The 12979-nt window shown below is 33.0% G+C and overlaps 1 protein-coding gene across 4 annotated transcripts; it reads right to left on the bottom strand.

Moving 5' to 3' along the window:
- Positions 1–8737: 8737 nt before the first annotated feature.
- On the bottom strand, positions 8738–12378 carry LOC130748143 (protein CHUP1, chloroplastic-like). Of its 4 annotated transcripts, none has more exons than XM_057601300.1 (5): positions 12274–12378; positions 11642–11922; positions 11470–11546; positions 10140–10895; positions 8738–9679 (listed from the first exon to the last, which is right to left on the bottom strand). In XM_057601300.1, exons 2-5 carry the CDS (start codon positions 11787–11789, stop codon positions 8909–8911), a joined length of 1752 nt encoding a protein of 583 aa, XP_057457283.1. In that variant the 5' UTR covers positions 11790–11922; positions 12274–12378; the 3' UTR covers positions 8738–8908. The 4 variants fall into 4 exon arrangements, with proteins under 4 accessions (XP_057457283.1, XP_057457284.1, XP_057457282.1 ...); XM_057601301.1 differs by having other exon boundaries at positions 11642–12069; positions 12274–12361; XM_057601299.1 differs by having other exon boundaries at positions 11642–12358.
- Positions 12379–12979: the final 601 nt, after the last annotated feature.

Genomic DNA, 12979 nt, shown 5'->3' with positions numbered 1-12979 from the left:
TGCTTTTGAGACGCACTTGATATACTTTCAAATAAATTATAAATATAGTTTATTCACAGTTGCGAAAGTGCTTTGTGAGATGCACTTAAATGCTTGTGAGACGCATTTGAAATATATGTGAATAAATATGTGAGTGAAGATGGTAAAAGCCGCTATCTATGAAAGACTTGAGAAATCTTTCTAAAACACTCACATGAATCCCAAGGTTCGGAAAATGGTTTTAATATTCTATCGCGGAGTCTCTACATTTTAAAGTTATGGTGTGTGTAGTGGGGGTTCCAACCAAGTCAAACTAGTTCAAGATTCGTTCACTCTTTTGACAAAAGTTGTTGCCTCACTTCACTACGTGTTAATCCAATCATTTGGACATTAACACTTAAGCACAAATATTAACTTTCCTTGCTCAGAAAATTTGTGGTTTTCTTGCTTGCCATTTGTGGGGGATTGTTGGAATAATGGCATTGAAGAAAAAAAATTTCCGTTTTTTCATTTATATCATCATGTGTCAAAAACTTAATTGTGTTTTAAAACTATTCTTTCAGTTTCATAGCCTTTTAATTTCCACCGTTACGAGCTGCTTTAAGGCTTTTATATTTTGGTTTATCTCTTAATTGGTAAAACGGATTGTCTTTTATGACAATTAATTTATATGGTGTACGTTGGAATGAATTGGAAAGAAGGAATAAGCTTTCCAGCTTAAGTGGTCGAGGCTTATATATAAGAAACCATGTTAATTCATTGGGTTTTGGTTTTTATTCCAACTCTTTTTGAGCATTGTTGTAGAGACTCCAGCATGTGTAGGTTCTGAGTGCACAGTGCCTTGCATGCGGCTGTGTTAACCTTGGGGAGCAAACCCGGCACTAGATTGCACCGGAGGTCTGCCGGAATTTTGCTTTCAAGGCAGTGGTTCGTCCACGGCGCAGCTATCTTCCTAATATTTCCAACATCTTTTTCCCTCTGAAGAACAATAATAGAGCAGCAGACTTAGCAATATTGAATTAATTCATTAAAACATTGCTTAAAATATATTTTGTTAAAATTTAATTACGACAAGAAAAGAATTAAATCATTACAGGTCATTTAAAATTAGATTTGGAAATATATATAGAATTCTAACATTTCAAATTTCAGAAATTATTTTGAAAGTAAAAATGTATATTAGTTAAAGTATAAATATAATAATGATTATATAAATTTACATTTAAAGTTTTTTTATTACAGGAGGAAAGGTATTTAAATTTAAAGTTTATAATCAGTTAATAGTTAAATAATAAATGTTATTAACGAAATGAGTTTATCTATTAAATATATCTATTTTAAAATTACATTTGGTTTAAATCATTCTTGAATATATGATAAAAATTACCTAAAAAAATTTATTTCCATTATATTAAATAACTAAATAAGTATATTAATATCGTCTATTTTCTAAATTATTCCAAAAAAAATTAGAATAATTTAGAAATTATATGAAATGTAATTTGCTGAAATAAAAAAAATTCTAATTTTTGTTTGAACTAAAAAAAATTCTAATTTAGTTATTCCTAAATTGATTCATAGAATTGAAAGTGATTTTTTTTTTGTTATAGGAGCAAATAGAGAAAGTATTTAAGAAAATTTTCTTGAATTTTTTATTTAAACTAGAAATACATTAATTTATAATATATAGTTTACTAAATTTCATTTGAAAAGTAAAAAAAATTATTAGAGGTTACTAAAAAATTATATAAATAAATATCAAATTCTTACATTTCATATTTCATAAGTTTTTTTTTATTACATTTGGACTAAAATAATTATAAGTTAATCTGAAACTAAAAATATATATTATCTTATTTAAAATGTAATACCGAGGAGAAGAAGTTTAAATTCAAAGTTTTTAACTATTTTGTAATTAAATGATAATTACTATTATCAATTAAATTATTTTATCTAAAAATTAAACTACTTATAAATTAGTTTCTATTTTACATAATTAATTGTAAATGAATATATGATCAAAATTAATTTAAATATTTTTTAATTATGTTAAAAAAATTAAATATAATATAAGTTTTATATCATTCAAAAATTATTATTAAATGTATGTTTATGAAATAACCTTTATTATATTTATTTATTTTTAAATTAATTTAATGAAAGTGGCTATATAAAAATATTTGTTTCAAAAATTAGTTCAAATAAAATAAATTATTCTAATAAAAAGATTTAGAATATATTTAATCAAATTTTAATGAAAACAAGTAAAACTTTAATTTATTAGATCTTACTTAAAAAAATATAAAAATTTAAACGTTATTAATGAAAATATTTTATATCTAGAATAAATATTTCTTAATTAATTCTTTTTTTTTTTTTGACAACATATGATATTTATTGATTGAAAGAAGTAGCTTGAGAACAACCCTCTCAAGACATGGGAAACATAGATACAATGCTAACAAATCCCTTCCCAAGAACATCCAAGCATAGAGATCGTGCCTCGTTAAAACCTTCTCTAGGAAAAACCCATTTGGGGAAAAAACTTAGAGAAGGAAAAAAAGTACACTATCTTTATGAGATTTTAAAACCTGAACCACCTTAATATATCCATATATGCACCTGAGATAATCCAAAGTGGCAACAAAACCCCACAACAAAATATAAAGCATCCCCTTAAAGAACAACCAAAGTAATCAGTAGCAAATGCCTAGCACATAACATCCTTCTTGCAATTTTATCCAAAAACAGCTTCAACATGCCAATATATATTGTACTCCCATCTTCAAATCAAATCCAATACTTATCCTATGCAGCACAATTTGCATTACTGTTTCTGCCACCCATACAAGTATAAAACAACACCAAGAAAAACAGCCAGCCCATGCGCCCAAAATATGACACTCATTCCTGCAGTTTAAGAAGCTAATCTAGTACTATGACAGAGAATATAGAACAATCATCTCTGCCAACTCCTGCTTATTACAGAACCCAAAACACTGCACTATATAGTGACTTTTAAACACAATACTGCATGTTTTAAATTATTTCTGGGAGCCCCTCTCACCCTTTGACAAAGTAAGATCTCAAACACAGGCATGCCACAGTACAACCCTCCCATCCCTTCCACTCTTTGCCAAAAAATCTGCTACTTCATTTGCTTCCCTCAACACATGAACAATGCCAACACAATTAACCAAGGGCTGAAGTAGATCAATTTTGCTCAGGATCTGATGCAACTTCCATGGCCTCCGCGAATCATTACATGCCCATCCCATCGCTGAGGTTGAATCACTTTCAATTAGAACTGTTCTGAAATTGAATTCCTGGCAGAAAAGCAACGCTTGAAGAATTGCATGAACTTCTGCCTCATAAGCCCACATATCATCTACTTGTTGTGCAAAATACCCCAGAGCTTCCCCTTTATGATTCCGCAACACCCCCCTATACCACTTCTCCCCGGCGTTCCTAAAGACGAACCATCAACATTAAATTTCAGTACCTGCTCCTCCGGCGGAACCCATTGTTGTGCTTTACGAATCTTTGCTGGTTTAGGTAAAGCAATATGCTGTAACCCCATTGCAAGTTGCACTGCGCTATACGGGCATGAACTCCACCATGCTTTTAACCACCATGTAAGTCTTGCAATATGCATATCCCACATTGTATTCACACAAAACTCTTTATTGTTGAATACAACCCCATTATGCTCTAACCATACTGATCACACAAGAGCATATGGTATCATATCCCACACCACAACATCAGATATTGATCTCAATTCCCTCCACTCGAGGAGCAGCTCATTCATTGCTTTTGGTATTGCCCAAGACACTCCCTCCTTACACAGTATTGCACACCAAGCAGCCCAAACTGAATTGCAGTGAAGAAACAGATGAGAGGTGGTCTCAATGTCACCCTGAATCCGGCAAGCTTATCCCGCGATCTAACAGATTTGCCTTCGTCGCCACTCTATTTTTCTGCAATTGCCACATGAAAGTAGTCACCTTTGCGGGCACCATTTTGCGAATTGGCCTAGACACCACCCATCCCGCTTCTTGGAACCACTTATCTTCCAATGCACAACAAAGGCCTTTTACCGAAAACATCCCCATTGCATCTCCTTTCCAGAACAAGAGGTCATATGTACCACTGGAGACAAAAGAATTGATGAGATTCAGAAAACTCTGATATTGTTCCACCTCCCAATCGAAAAAACGCCTTCTGAATTCCAATTTTCACTCCCATTTTCCTCCTAGCCGAGAGCCAACCTCAGCCACTGCTACCTCTTTATTTAGACACAAAGCAAAGACTCTTGGGAACCTTATCTGTAGAGACATATCACCAATCCAAATATCCTCCCAAAAACGAACACAGTCCCCACCCCCCACCTTGCATGCTAACCCATTAATGAACTCACTCACCACCACCGATTGTTCCCTCCACAATAGTAATAAATCTTTTCCTATTTTAAATTAATAATTGAAAAAACTTATATGATAAAATTTAAACAATTAGTTTATTTGAATTTTATTAAATAAATAATAATTAAGTATAATTATTATGTTATTCTAAATAATTTTTAAATTCAGGTTAATGATATTAACTTTGTTCTAGTTTTTTTCCAAAAAACGAATATTCCTTATTAGATTATTTATAGAATGTGATTGCTTAAGAATAAAATGCTTGATATTTTTACTAAAATTAAAATTTAATTATTTTATGAGATTAATTTCTATGCACCGACGGTGTAAATAAGATTTACACCATCATTCAATCACATCCCTCCATTTTGTTAGCTTACAATTAATTTTGAATTTAAGAATATCTAAAAATAGGAAATGAAAGGTTGTGATTGAATGATGGTGTAAAACTTTTTACACCGTCGGTGCATAGAAATTAATCTCTTATTTTATTACCATAATATTTCAAAAATGTATTTTATTAATTTTTTATTAAAATAAGAAAGATATTAATTTAGTTGAGGTCACTTAAAAAATATAATACGAAACAATTTTCAAATTTTAATATTCTTATTATAATCTGAATTATAAGATTATCTAGACTTATATATAGTTATTTATGTACGTTTTCAAAAAAAATCTATTTAGTAAATCTATATTTAGAAATAAATTAGTCAGAATAATATACTATTATAAGGAAACAAAATAAATTATAATAAATATAATTTAAATCATTTTACTTGTTTTCTACATAAATCTATTCAAAAATTAGTTAAAGATAGAATAATTGTAAAAATAAGTCTAATCCATAAAAATAAATTTATTTGAATATCTTATTTTATTTATATTTCAAAAAAAGTTTCAATTTACTTTAAAAATAAATTAAATCAATTTTCCGAAGCACCAAAAAAGAAATTAAAACTATTTATTTTTTGTGGCAAAGTAGATTAAATCTTTTTATTTATTAATTAAAAATAATAATATTTTATATTCCTATTGTACACTTATAATTTATGGTTTTTAAAACTAGATTTTCGGGTTGCCAGTGTCAGTGTTTACGGGTTATTATATTTGTACTTTCTGACAGCTTTGAGAGCTTTTTACTCATGGTTGGATTATTATTAATAATATTACTTTCATTTTCAAAAAAAAACTAGATTTTCGTTTCTATATGTAAAATTATATTTATTTATTTTGAATTTAATAATATATGTTTTGTTTACAATTTTTTACAAATTTAAATATTTTGAAACATATTTTCAATGCTTTGCACGTCCATTGCACGAACTAACATACTAATTTTTAAAAAAAAAACGGCTTATGGAATGTGGAGACATTTATAAAATATGTTTTGATAATATATATCTTTAATTTTATTTCAGATAACTAGTGTAAGGTATATATTAATTTAATAAATTTCTAAAATGCAAAACGGCAAAACCTTGACACGCTAGGGGAGGATGGAGTGTCAACTAGAGCTCAGAGAACATGGTTACTTGGTAAACGATTGGGTTTGAAACCGCGAGGGTCAGAGGCTTTGATGCTTCGTGGTTTAGAAACACAAATTCGTCAAAATTACCCACATCTTAATTGATATGTTAGGATCTTGGCTGACATGGAACGTACGCGGATAAGGAGGAGTAGCGAAGCGTGAAGCAGTGAAAAAAGCACTTTTGCATTTGAAACCAGAATTGGTGCTGTTACATGAAACCAAACTGAATGAATTACGGGGGCGTACAGTAACTTCTTGGACTAAAAGTTTGAATATGCAGCATGCTCTATCTAGTTCTGTTGGAACAGCTGGTGGATTGATGTGTTTGTGGAGGGAGAGTTCTTTGCAGGTTCTGACAGTGGCTATAGAAACTTGGTTTATCCTGCTGACTGTGAAGTTGCCTAATATTGATCATACAGTGCTGATTGGAAATGTCTATGGCCATCATTCTGTGACGGACCGTAATCTCTGTTTTGAAGCTCTAAAGCAACGAGTTTTGCGCCACGGTGGTCTGGTGTGTATAAGGGGTGATTTTAATGCGGTTCTATTGGCCTCTGAACGCTCTTCAGGACGTGTTCTTGACGTGGGTGACTCATCCTTTCAGCAGTTTGTACAAGACAGCAATTTACTGGATTTGCCACTGAACAATGGCGAGTACACTTGGTTCTCCAGTCGGAATGAGGGGATTTGGAGTCGTTTGGATCGCTGGTTGGTGTCTGATGAGGTCCTGGCCGTCAACTAACTGAGTGTGGAAATTCCGGCCATATTTTACTGATGTTTTTGCTGTTTTTTGGTTGCTGTTTGGAGTTGTTGGATGTTGTTTTGTTGTTTTCGTCTGGTTGCTGTTTCTATTAGCTGGTTTGATGCTACAGAGATTGGAATACTGCTGTTTTTACTGTATACGAATTTCCAATTGCCGTTTGGGCTATTTCGCATGCTTTATAGATGCATGGTGGCTTTCCCAAGTTGGTGGTACTCTTTTTCCTTACTGGGTTTTTTCCCAATGGGTTTTTCTCAGTACGGTTTTAACGAGGCTCCTTCTTGGGAACATGTTAGAAGCTATCATGCGGGTTGGTGGTGGGTTTGGTGCTCTTTTAAGCACTTCGTTTATCAGGACCATTCTGTTTCAGATTGTACGGTACTCTTGCCTTGAGTTATTTTGGCTCAAGCATTTTCTTAATAATATTCATTTCGTTTTCAAAAAAATATATATATATTTGTTTTCCTTTAAAAAAACACTAATATTTTTTTATTTATTAATTTACGAAATTGTTATCCTTGGTTTCCATCCCTGATTATTCTTTTTAAATTTTGAAAAATTATTTTTATTTTTGATAACTTCAAACCATTAATTAAAGAAAAAATTATGAATTCATATATTCGGGTATACATCTGGGTAGAGTTCGGTGTCATTACTTCGCGTGTGATTCTCCTGTGCAAGATTGCAGGAAGTATATCAAGTACGGAGTCATACATGCCCAATGTACTCTCTGATTTGTGTCGAGCGACATCCGAACTTCTTTTGAGCTCAAGGGTAATGTGTCTTTTAACTATGTTGTCCTTTATTTATATGTACTCACATGCACTCAAACATATGTATGCATGTTTTTTTTCAAAAAAAAATTACTCGTGGTTACAGATGGTTGAGCATGTTTAATTTCCACGTTTAGTCACTATGGTAAAACCCCTAAAAATTAGCATCAGAGCTTTGGTTGAGAATAGCAACGCTTGTCGAGGAATAGGTCTTTTGTGCTAGGTTGTATGAACTCGGTGATCAGTCGATTGAGTGTCGGTCGATAAATTGAGGGTTGACGGATAAAATTGAATGTTTGACTTGTATGAAGTGAAATTTCTTGCATTGATATATTGATGGCTAGTTTTCTTGTGTGTTATCAATTGTGGAGTTTGTAAAGGGGTTTAGAGAAGTTTTGCTAGGCCTAGAAATTTGTTTTGTACTTATATGTGTCGGTAAGAGAAGAGAGAAATTAGGGAAGAAATTCTAGTAGAATGTCTTGTGTGTGTAGGGATAGTTGAGCTTTATGCCTAGGAGGAAAAGAAAGATTCAAAGTTTTACTTGCCTATGAGTGGTTGGCTGTTTTGGCAATTAGCGATTCAATCCAAATGTCGGAGGTGAGATGTTAGAGGATGGGTAGCATAGAGAAAATTTCAGGTTAAGTGTGGTTACTTGGTGATAGAAAGATTGAGAAAGATTGGCCTTATTTTGATGGTTGTTAGCCAAGTTTTAGAAATAGGTTTTTGATTAAAAGCTTGATGTTTTTGGAAAGAAGTTGTAGGGTCTAAGAAATTGATTTCCACTAGAGAAATGTTGAAGAGTGAAAGAACAAGGGAGGTTTGAACTTGGGAAAAGTTTAGATTTTAAGCCTGTGAAAGTCTTATCAATGATTGTGGAAGACTCGAAGTTTTGTCAAGCTTTTAGGTTAAGAAACTAAGGATTGAATTGCTGGGATGAGGTGGTGGTGCTGGGTCTTGGGACATAAACCTTTAGGGATAGGTTGAAGAAAGGGATATTTTAGTGAATTAAATATTATTTAATTTTGAAAATTTTAATTAAGTGGTCCCAAATTTTTCAATACTATGAAAGTTAGAAAGTGGTCAATGGTGACCCTCTATTTTAGCTAGCTTATAATCTTTTAGCTAGTTTTTCAACTTTCCACTAACTTATCAGCTAGATGTGCTAAATATAGTCTGGTACTAATAATTAGAGACACACACTTAGGAAAACTAATTGTGAAAGACTTCTCACAAGAGTTTCATTTTCCATGTGAAATATACTGGGATAATCTGAGCTAAAATACTATTACTGATATACTAATGCTTCCCAATGATTAACACAGGTTGTGTCTGAACTGGAATTAACAGCTTTTAGTAATATACATGCTAAGCTTCTAATACATAGTATTCACAGTAAAAAAAATGGGAAAATCTTTGCATGCTGATAATGATTTAAAACACACTAACTGTATGATGCTGCTCTTCTACGCCTTTGATGTTTAGCACCCACACTAGAATCTTTTAAAGCTTCTGCAAATTTCTCTATATCAGATTTTTCTGTGTCTAAGGAATATGATAAGGAACCTTCATTTCTCAAGTTATTTGAGCTTCCCAATCCCATGACCATGCTACCTGAGTATCTCCTACCCCCTTCCTTCATACTCGTCGACCTGGAGAAATCAAAGGAAGTTCTACCCTCATTTCTGGTTGATTTACTCGGCCGCGGAGAATTTGTGTCTTCTCGATATCCTGATGAAATATGTCTATGCTGATGATTATTATCTTTTCCTAGTAACAGTCTCCTAAGCTTGCTAAAAATTTTGATCTGGCTTGTGGGGCTAGCTTTGACAGCAGATGAATTATCAGCAGAAGAAAACTCATCACTGATCTCTTCGGAGTCGGTCAGAAAAGAAGCCTGTGAGGAGGACCATTGGTCTAAATCAAAGTCCACAATCCCCCCTTGTCCATCAGTATTATTTGCATATTCAAGTATAAGCTGCTTAGCTTTCTTCTCGGAAGTGGGGCTTAAGCTCTTACTTAAGTCCTTTGCAACTGTTTTACCGGGTTGGGGCTGGTAATTTCGCAGTTCATATCTTAAGCATGCATTTACCCACCGCAAGTACACTAATTCTTCAAGGTCTGAACATCGATCACATTGTAGTTGCTCAATTTCCCTCACCAAGCGCTTGTTTTCTTGTCTAAGACGGTCCCTTTCTTGCACCGAAGCATTTTCCTGCATTCCACAAGCAAGAGATCAAAGCTGTGCATAAAATTGACTGAAGAAAGAGGGTATGTGGTTATAGGGATTATGATTCTCTCACATCACATGATACTTTGGAATTAGGATTCCGAGCAGTCAGAGAAATCTTAAACACACGCAGTCAAGGAATCTGAAATATTCTACCAAGATCCGATGGCTAATATTTTAAGCCTATATCCGCCGTCCGATCTTTGATAAAACACATGAGTCATCCAATCTTGATTGACTGACTCAGATTCGTTGACTGTGTGGGTTTATGATTCCCCTTCAAGGAACCCAAATCCAATGTGTCTATTTCTATCTTCATAATGTTCAGAGACTCCGTCACCTATTTAATAGGTGAGAAGAGACAGATAGACACAATTTTTAAATGACATTGTCATGCGAAGTATCCACATGAGAGGATCGTGATCTGTGACTATAATCTTATCACCTCATTGTCTTCTAGAACAACAGCATTTGCAAGGACTTGGGTAGAATCCAATCTACAAGCTAAGTCAGAATTTTCCATCTGCAATTCTAAATTAGTTTTTCTCAACTCTTCCACTTCAGATTCAAGACCCTTTAGCCTTTGCAGCTTTATTTGAATATCTTGATCAAAAGTAACATCTTTGCATTCTTGGTCTCGCAACTCGGCGACTCTTTTTTGAAGAGTTCTGATATGCTCCCTATTCTGTTTAGCTTCATGCCTAATTTTCGTATTGAGAAGTTCGACTTTCGCTTTCGCAGTCTCGAGCTCAGCCAGAACCTTTGCATGATCAGCAACCTGTTCCTTTAACCTGCAATTCTCAGACTGTAACATCTTTACCTTCAGATTGAACATCTTTACCTCCATATTACTTATCTTCAATCTATTTTGGAGCTCTGCCACAGCTGCTTCTTGCTCTCTAAGACCGCAGTACTCAAGAAGTTGGACCTCAAGACTTTGTTCTCTGTCTTGAAGCATTCTAATCATGTTCCTGAGTTGACTTGCCTCTTGCTCATAATCATCCTTCTCGGGACCTGATCCTACTTGTAACCTTGGTAATTCTATAGCTTTTTTAAAAGAATTTCCAACAATAGTGGCTCCAAAGTCTACTTCATTAACAAGATCATTAAATTCAGGAAGCAAGAACTCTTCTTTAGCTCCATTTTGATTACTTCTAGGAGAATTGTCACTTGTCCCCCCACTGATGCATGTTTCTTCCTGCTATGTAGGAAAATTAGTTACATTGTTTTAGATTCATTTTTCAAAAACAAAATGCATCTTGGAAGCTTTTTCCAACTTTATATAATGTGAATAATTAATTTTATCGATTGCTAGTTACAGAAGGATGATATGAAGATAAAAGACACATTTATTTGTTTCCACAAAAGTATCTTAGACACAATGATCGTAACATAGAAGGTTTTTGGTTTTTCCTTTTATTTTTGCAAATGAAAAAAATAATAAATTCATGGTTTTAATTTCTTAGGGCCATTTTGTTTTGAACTTCCAATCCATTAATATCATTTCAAGAAAGAGAATAAGCCAGCCATTCCTATATAGAATTATAGATAGATGCTATATAAAGGAAGACCCCATATTAAGCTATCAATAATTATTCAAATTGAAATTGATTTGGTAAAAAGAATTTGCACTTTGCACATTACGACATAGTTATTGTAAAAGATATGAATCACAGTTAAATCCTACCTAAAATGACAGCTATAAAACTAGAAATATATTAATTCCTCTAGTAACAGAGCATGTATTTGCACCCAAACCAGAAAAAAACACTTACAGCATATAGAAATTTTTCCTCCGAGACAGTGTTGCAAGTGCTTAATGCTTCTCCTAAATTAACTTCATTCCCATGAGCTGAGAAAGACACCAGAAATTAAAATTAACAATAAAAACAATAGAACTCACATCATTGGAAAAAGAGATAAAATATTGATGAGGTAGAAACAAACCTGAAGCATGCCCAGTAGGTGACTTAGGAGGAGGCTTGATTCGTCGAATTCTGAGGCGTGAGAAGAGAAATCCAGCAAATGAAAGAGCCAAAGCAAAACCAAATTTCAGCAGAGTTGGCTTTATACCCGTCTCCTCTCTAATCTTCATCGTCCTAATTAATCTAATTGCTCTTTAATCCATGAAGACAGAGAAACATCATGATCATATAGCTCTTGTTCATCACCATCCTCCATCTCAAAACAGCAAAAAGATCACACAAGACTCATTCATGGATAGTTGCCTTAATACACAACAAACATCAAACTTAATTCTGTCAGCTTCTCTTTTCTCAGAATCAATTCCGTCACCAAGAAGCTACTCGCATAAGTTTCTCCTCATAATTGATTTTGACTTCAGAATCAATTGTAGAAAGATTTCCGAACATGAACTAATTCGGAAAATCCAACATGTACATAAGAACAGAAACTACTCACATCAAATCAAATCACACAAGGCCTACTAATACATGCTAGGTTAGATTGATTTGCACATAATCTATCTATCAGTATCAAATTCAAAACTATATGTATGGAAGGGAACAAGTGAAGAAGCAAAAACTCAATTCAAATGATGAAACAGACAAGGTACATACCCAAATGAATCCAAACACAGATTAACATCAAAAATGGGACAACTCGAGTGTGAACTGTGAAGGACAGAAAGGTATCTGTTTTTTTGGAGCTGTACTAAGTTATATAGTTGGGGTTTCATGTTGTCTTTTAGTAACAGTTTTGGTTGCGTGTCAAGTTGTCTCTCTCATGACCAAAACGACAACCATATATCAACACAATAATAATAATAATAATAACTATTAAAAAGTAAAACCCCACGTTAATAAAAGTATTAAAAAAACAAGTCTGTCTTTCATTGCTGACCTTTTATACATCCCTACAGTTTATATTTACATCTTATTAAAAAAAAATCACAGATAGGATTTACAACTTTGCTACGGCATAGATAACTTATAAAGTCAGAAAATATTTACCAATATGGTAGGTAAGATATGATTGAAAAGAAAAACCACAAAAGCGAAGCATGGCTAATTGGAAAGTAAAACCGCAGATTTGTTTTAAATAGAAATAAGCATATTCTTATCTGAGTGAGTATGAGGTGTTTATAGCACAATAATAAGCACGAACAACTACCCATTCCATTAGTATTATTATTACAAGACACCTCAAATTAAACTAATTTATAGGCTTTTTTAAAATTAATTTTTAAAAAATTAAGAGTGATCGACTTTCTCTTTCATCTCATTACGAGAGTGATTGCTTTTAAAGTGATCCAAGCTGCTAAAT

Source organism: Lotus japonicus, chromosome 3 (assembly GCF_012489685.1).
Source record: "Lotus japonicus ecotype B-129 chromosome 3, LjGifu_v1.2".
Taxonomy (NCBI): Eukaryota; Viridiplantae; Streptophyta; class Magnoliopsida; order Fabales; family Fabaceae; genus Lotus; species Lotus japonicus.
The sequence above is the reverse complement of the archived record's forward strand: the minus strand, read 5'-3'. Positions and strand labels throughout refer to the sequence as shown.

What these genes read in the sequence shown, in the direction of transcription:
- LOC130748143 (XM_057601300.1), bottom strand. Translation starts at nt 11,789, where the DNA reads ATGAAGATTAGAGAGGAGACGGGTATAAAGCCAACTCTGCTGAAATTT. An exon ending in ACCTACTGGGCATGCTTCAG is followed by an intron (nt 11,547 to 11,641) that starts GTTTGTTTCTAC and finishes TGTCTTTCTCAG; the next exon opens with CTCATGGGAATGAAGTTAAT. An exon ending in AGGAAAAATTTCTATATGCT is followed by an intron (nt 10,896 to 11,469) that starts GTAAGTGTTTTT and finishes TTTCCTACATAG; the next exon opens with CAGGAAGAAACATGCATCAG.